General features: G+C 46.8%; 2 protein-coding genes across 6 annotated transcripts in view; both read left to right on the forward strand.

Moving 5' to 3' along the window:
• Window positions 1-1022, forward strand: part of Gramd1c (GRAM domain containing 1C) — a 101482-nt gene extending 100460 nt beyond the window's left edge. For all 3 annotated transcript variants that reach the window (XM_008842853.3, XM_029568237.1, XM_029568236.1), the window contains one exon: window positions 10-1022. The gene's annotated coding sequence lies outside the window, so the exon portion shown is untranslated. The remainder of the gene's footprint in view (window positions 1-9) is intronic.
• Window positions 1023-1613: 591 nt separating this feature from the next.
• The window catches only part of Zdhhc23 (zinc finger DHHC-type containing 23), a 12661-nt gene continuing 7133 nt past the window's right edge, over window positions 1614-7141 (forward strand). For 2 of the 3 annotated variants that reach the window (XM_008842854.2, XM_008842856.2), the window contains exons 1-2: window positions 1625-1913; window positions 2303-2472. In XM_008842854.2, coding sequence (XP_008841076.1) covers window positions 2330-2472 — 143 coding nt within the window. In that variant the 5' untranslated portion in view covers window positions 1625-1913; window positions 2303-2329. Of the gene's footprint in view, window positions 1914-2302; window positions 2473-7141 lie in introns of all 3 variants that reach the window. The other variant, XM_008842855.2, reaches the window with a different exon arrangement.

Below are 7141 nucleotides of genomic sequence, written 5' to 3' on the forward strand. Positions count from 1 at the left end.
GTACCAGAGGTGAGATTATCTTTCTTCATACATCAAAAGACAGTACATTAATTTGGAAAAGGAAACAGCTAGGATACCAATGCTCAAAATGAACTGTTTCCTGAGTTTTAGAAACTAGACAATTATGCTAAAATCTGGGCATTTTGTAACAGATCAAATGTGTACTTGAACGACACTTAGATTCAGCTTAGCAGGCATTCACAGTGCAAGTGAGCCATCTGGTTGAAGATAGTTTTTGTGTTCAGTAGCTGCTACATCTCGCTTCATTCTTTACCTGTGTGGCTTGTTTTAGTTGGTCAATTATAAGCAAGACACAAACTTCAGCTCTACAGTAAAGACTCTGGGATACAACCACACTGACGTTAAATTGTGAGACACAAGCTTGGGCTCTTTCATAAAAACGTTTTAGGCATTTGTCTCAGTACAAGTAACCACTTGAAAACAAGGACTGACCTAACTTGAAATCAGACCTTTTTGGGGGTTTAGGAAAAGTTCAGGAAGTGTTTATTGTTTTGTTCTCTAGAGGTCTTTTTCTGAAACACACACACACACACACACACACACACACACACACACACCTACCTTTAGCGAAATGTATCCTTTTTCCCAGTGTCACCAAAGTCAAACGGCATTGCTACCATCATTTTTAAAAAGTCTGCATGTAATGAAAATACTAATTTAGAGGGAAAATGGGTTTCTCTGGGTGAATCTCAACTAATCTATCTGGGGGTCTACAGTGCAATAACTCCTGCTTCTTTGTTTTGGGTCAGAATATATGGAATGTCTGGCTGTAAGCAAGAGTGACTGGATTATAAACTTGAAACTGCTAAACTCGGAAAAATGTTAACTGTCAGTGACTATTTTTGTGATTTCTCTCAAACTGTGCTGTATAATACACCTCAAAGAGAACCAATATGGCCTCATTGGTTCATAGGTTAAAGACTACGTAGGCAGAACCAATAAAAAAATCAAACCTGTTACGTAAACTGAATTTAATAAAACCTAAAATGTCTAAGTTGTAATTTTTCTGCTGTTTCTGCTTAAAAACCAAACCTAACCTAGAAAGCCCGGGGTAGTGGAAACCTGTACACAGGCCGGCAGTCTTGAAATTTTTGTGCAAAGATACAACCCAGAGCGGACGCTCTAGGCAGTTCATTTCAAGTGTGCTGACTATTGAAACAAAAGTACTGGAGAGGCCTGCAGCCGGAACGCACGCATACCAGGAACAAGCTAGATCACTCAGGACTTGGGTGCAGATGGGCCTTTAAGGGAAGGTTGGTGACCAGTGGGTAGGTACCTCGGGCGCAGGCAGTAGCGATCGCCCACAATGCCTGTTGCAAGCGCAGGAGGAGGGCTGACCGCGGGCGATCCCCCGTTGCGGGCGAATCCTGGGGTTCGTGGAACGGACGCGGGCACCGGGGATGCCAGGTGCACATAGCTCCGGAACGCGGGCCGGAGGCGGGGCCTCGCCGGCGGCGCACGTGCGGGCGGCGGGATCCCCGGCGCCGGGGGCGGGGCACCCGGAAGCGCGCAGACCTGCCCGGCAGACCGGGGGCGGCGGTACAGCACCGCCGGCGCGCACCACGGGTGTTCACAGGTGGGCGGCAGCGGCCGGTGGCGGGTCCCGGGACTCCGCCCGGCACGTCCGGGATCTAGGCGCAGCCGCGCCCGGGAGGAGCCTGTCCTGCGCCTGGGTCTCCGCCTCCTTCGCCGCACCTCCTTCGGAGGGCAGGTAACTTCCCTCCCAAGGTCATTCTCCAGGCCCGCCCAGTCCTCACATCAGCGGGGCAGTGGAGTAGCGCCGCGACGGGCTGGACCGCGACCTCGAGGCTGCCCCGGCTGCCGGTGGGTGGCTCCGGTGGCAGGGCTTGTCCGCAGTGCTCGCCGGGCCGTCGCACCCTGAACCTGCGAGGGTGAGTGTCCACAGCAGCCCCGGAGTGTAGACCGCCCGGCCCTTCCCTGCAGGTGAACGCCGCCGCCCGCACTCTGCTGTCCTGGGCAGCGTGGTCGGCCGTCGCCATGGGAACGGCTGGTGCCCAGACGCTGCCTGCCCTAGCTGGGAAGGGGAGGGTGAAGGTAGCTCTGAGTCCCGGGAGTCCTGAAAGCCCCCCACCCCCGCTCCCCGTGTGACCATGCAGAGCCGCAAAATCCCGATGAAAACAGAACCCCTTCCCCCCCCTCATTTTTTTTTTTAATTGCTCAGGCGTTGGCATTAATCAGAAGCGTGGATGTGTTTACAAGATGTGAGTTGGGTTCTTTCCACCTTTACCTTCTGAGGGCTGCTTATGCCTCATGGTGACAGGTGTACATCCCAACACGGAAGGGCAGTATGAAGCCAGTGAAGAAAAAGAAAACGGAAGAACCTGAATTGGAGCCCCTGTGCTGCTGCGAGTACATAGATCGAAATGGGGAAAAGAACCACGTGGCTGCGTGTTTGTGTGACTGCCAAGATCTTGATGAAGGGTGTGATAGGTAAGAGTACAATTTTTAGAAGCTGACCCCATGCTTCTCTTGAGACTTACAGATGCCTCCAGCTTTGCCCTCCACATTGCCACAATTTATTGTTCCTAAGAATCCAAAATTACGAATTGTTTTTTATTTCATGTGTGAGGATTTTATAAGAACGAATTATGCAGTAGCACACAACTGGCTAGCTCAGTTTTTGAGAATGTTGACATTTTTCGTTTAAACAGGTGATGGAGAGAACAGGTAGATAGGGGCAGAAGCAAGTTAAATGTAGTAAAGAGTACAAGCCAGCAGAAACTTAAGTTTAAATGAACATTCTGGAAGTTCTTTTATTCTCAGTGATCTTGGTGGAGTCTGTTCAATGGGATCACTGGCACTTGGCCTCATGGGCTTGGGGGATGAGAGATGATTTTCCTGCTCTTGCTTCACCCCTTGTTTCTGGGGAGGAGTGTCATGCACCACGGTCTTAATTGGTCCTGTTTTCTTATATTAGATCTTTACTTTCACCACTACCTCAGTGCTGGAAATTTCTATCCGAAAAGGTAATATTCAGCATCATTTTGTATCAAGCAGCAAAAACTGTTTTTTAGCCATTTTTCCCTAAATAATTATACATCTTAAGATTCTAGCCTATGGAAAGCACAGGATGAGAAGAGCAGGGATGTTGGAAACTTCTTTTCCCAGTAACAGTTCCTTCTGGTTAAAAAGTCATTGTGACTGCAGATTGTTAATCTAGCCATGAAAGCTCTCCCTGGGGCCCACTGCAATCCTGGACCAGGCTTGACTCCTAAAGACCATAACCCCTTTGTAACTGTTCATTGTTTTTTTTCTATAGTCTTTAAAAAAATAAGTAGCTTTAAATATAGCTTCTTTAGGTTTAGTCTAAAATCCATACTGAGAAAATGGAGCACTAATGAATGGAGAAACAGTGCTCTTTCCATAACCGCTGTCACTCAACACTGCGGCTTTTCCATTAACTTTGCTAACTCTTCCTCCCTCCTTGCCCCTCGAGACCTGTGTTGTCCCCCGAGTTCTCCCCTCTGCTGTTGTTGTACTGTTTCCTCTGGAGATGGGCTTCCGTGTTTCCATAGCCCCAGTTGTTCTGTAATGACTCCCAGTGATGACCTCCCAACTCATGTCAGTTCTAGACCTGCTTTTAAAAAATTATCTAAAGTTATTTTTGCCTAAAATCTGCATTTCTTTGTTAGCCTGTCTTAGTCCACTTAGGCTGCTGTAACAATACTTTAGAGTGGGTGATTTTATAAGTGGAAAAATGTATCAGTTGCCTACAATTGTGGTAATCCAAGGTCAAAAAGTGCTGGCAGATTGAGTATCTCTTCCTCACAGATGGTGCCATCTTACCATCCCCCCATGGCAGAAGAGATGAATGACCTCCCTTGGTCTTTTGTGTGGTATTAAGCCCATTTGTGAGGGCTCTTCCCTCTTGATATCATCACCTCCTAAAAGCCCTACCTCTTAATACTATTACATTAAGCACTAGTATTTTGGCAGGCCACAAATATTCAAGCCTTAGCAATGTTACCCCTGGCTCCCCCAAATTCCTGTCTTCACACGGAAAATACATTCATTATATCCCAACAGCCTCAAAAATCTAATCATTCAACAGCATGAACATTTTATGTCTAGAGTGTGATCTGAATTGCATCATCTAAATCAGAAATACTCAAGAACCATTTCTCCTTAGGCTACGGTCCCCAAACTGTGAGTTCTGTAATAAGCTGTGTACTTCCAAAACACAGTAGTGGAGCATGCACTCAACAGACATTCCCATGCATGCCAAAAGTGAGAAATAGGAAAGAAGGAAGGGGTGACAACCCCCACCTCCCCAAGGCAAATAACATTGTGACAAGTCTGGAGGATAACATCTGACTGGATATCCTACCTTCCAGACACACTGAGATGGAGTTTGGGCCCCTAAAGGTGAAACTTGCACTGCAGCTCTCGAGGGTTGGAGTCATGTGGGTATACCTCTTCTTGGCTGGTGTACTGTGCTTCTGGGTGTCCCATTCTGGGTTTTAGGCAGTCCTACCCTACAACTCTGCAAGGTGTTGCCTGGTGGGGTACACAAGATAGTGCCCCATTGCGGGGCTCTCTGGGGTGGCTCCATTCTGTGGCCTTCTCAGCTTCAGCCTTGATGTTCCATAGGACGTCCTTTGATGTAGCATGCCTTCACAGCTCTTGCACTCAGCAGGCCTGTAGAATTAGTAATGAATGGATGCCACTCAAGTTTACCACTGGCACCTTTGGGAGGAGTGTCCCTTGCAGTCTCCATTGCACCTGGGCTTACAGGTGCCATACCTGGGGTTGTGGGATGTTACACCAGAATGTAGATAGTAGAGACTTGATGTGCTGGGTAGTAAGCTCTGAGGTCTCATGGGTGTCCTGAGCCATCAAGGCCCAGGCATCCTGGGCCTGTATTGGGAATGCAGCCCTAGCCTTGGAATTGCCTTCAGGGTCATCCTACCATTGTGTTGATTGATTATATAGAGCTAATCCATGGTGAGCTCTTTATAATAGTCTCTCCGACCCAGGCTTTCACATTTGCTTCTACAAAGACAGGCTAAGAAGGCCAAGAACTTTCCAGATTTTCAAGCACTGTGTCCCTTTTCATTAAAGTTTCCACATTTAAAGTCATTTCTGTGTCAGTATGTGTATGTAGTGTATGTACATGTGTGTTTTGGGGTGCTTATGCATGTGGGGGAGTCAGAAGTTAATGGGTGTTTTTCTTAGTTGTTTCTCTGCTTTACTTTTGAGACAGGGTCTCTCGCTGAACCTGGAGCTTACCAGTTCAGGTAGAACAAGCCCCAAAGATCCTCCTGTCTCCACCTCCATTAGGCTTGTAGGCATGTACTAACATGTCCAGATTTTTTTGTGTGTATGAGTGCGCCACGGTATGTATGAGTGTGCCACTTCTCCATGGGGAAGTCAGAGAACAAGTTGACGGAGTTAGTTCTCTCTTTTCACCATTGAACTCAGGGATCAAGCTTAGGTTATCAGGCTTGGTGGCAAGCACCTACCAGCCATTTTGCTAGCCCCGTTTCTGAATTTTTACATAGGTGTCAGGGATCCAAGTTCATGTCCTCTTGGTTACATGACAGACACTTTGCCAACAGAGCCATCTCCTCAGCCCCTACTTTCTTCTTCTTATTATTATTATTAATATTTTTTGGTATGTGTGATAGATGCTGAATGTGTTTATGTGCACATGTGCATGCGTAGAGATGGGTGTTGGGAATCCAAATTCAGGTCCTCATGTTCATGTGGCAGGCACTTTATCCACTAAACCCTCTCCCCAGCCCCTCATTTCTTTACTCATGTATTTTAGCATAGGTGTTTAGGAGACACCGTGCAACACTTTGAACACTTTGGAGATTTCCACCAATACGGTCATTGCTCTTCAGTCATACCTTCTACAGAACACCAAGGACACAAACACAGTTCTGCTTCAGTGGTGCTCTCATGCAGCATCTTCACGTGGTGGAAGAATCAATATGCTCCTTTGACTTTTCTTATAAGGTACTAATCACATTCATGAGAACTTTGCTGTCATGTATGACAAAATTACCTCTTAACAAGATCCCCTCACCCCAGAGTCTTACTATATTGCTCATTCTGGACTAAGCAGTCCTCTTGCCTCAGCCTCCTAGGTAGCTATGATGATAAACATGTGCCACCATGCCTAGCAGTCCCTCTCAAAAATACTTTAAGATTTATTTTTAATTATGTGTATGTGTGCATGTGAGTGCAGGTGCCTATGGAAGCCAGAAGCGTCACATCCCCCAGGAGCTGGAGTACAGGCAGTTGTGAGCCACCCAAGGTTGTTGGGACTTGAACTCCTGCCTTCTGGAAAAGCACTATGTGCTGTTAACCACGGAGTCATCTCTTTAGCCCCAGCTTCATCTCTTAATACTCATATTGGCGATTAGGTTTTAACATATGAATTTGAGGTAAATGCAAACATTCAATGATAGCATACCTAAGCGTGTGAAGTCAGCAGACATTATCATGTTCACCAGGGTCAAGCTTATTCTAGATTGAGCTTGATTCTTGTTCAAGCTCTTGTGCAGACTCCTGTCCCCGACAGATTGGTTTACTCCCTGGGCCTAGGACAGGTTTTGGACTGTATTTTTCCCTGAAACACTTACCTCCCTTTTTCATCTATATGAATGCTAGTTCAGGGTCAGGTCTAGACCCCACCTTTCCACAAAGCTCCTTTGATGACTCTCCTTAGTGTTTGCCGTTGCCTGAGCTCAAACCTAAGAGTTCATTGGTTGATCATTGCTGCTTTGCCACTTACCTAATAGTGTTTGAATTCTTACTGTGAATTTTTTTTTTTAATATTCATTTGAGCATACACCCACTCAGGTCCCCACATAGAAGTTAACAACTATCGCTAACTCCAGTTCCAGGGAATCTGATGCCCTCTGCTGACCTCTGCAGGCATTGTATGACATGAAAGCCCTTACATGCTTGCAGGCAATACAATCATACACATAAAGTAAAAATAAACTAGCCGGGCCTGGTGGCACACGGCCTGTAGTCCCAGCACTTGGGAGGCAGAGGCAAGCAAATCTCTCTGAGTTCAAGGCCAGCCTGGTCTACATAGCGAGTTCCAGGCCAGCTGGGGCTACAGGGAGACCGTCTCAAAAAGACC

This window comes from Nannospalax galili, unplaced genomic scaffold (genome assembly GCF_000622305.1).
Source record: "Nannospalax galili isolate Female #2095 unplaced genomic scaffold, S.galili_v1.0 scaffold18, whole genome shotgun sequence".
Classification (NCBI taxonomy): Eukaryota; Metazoa; Chordata; class Mammalia; order Rodentia; family Spalacidae; genus Nannospalax; species Nannospalax galili.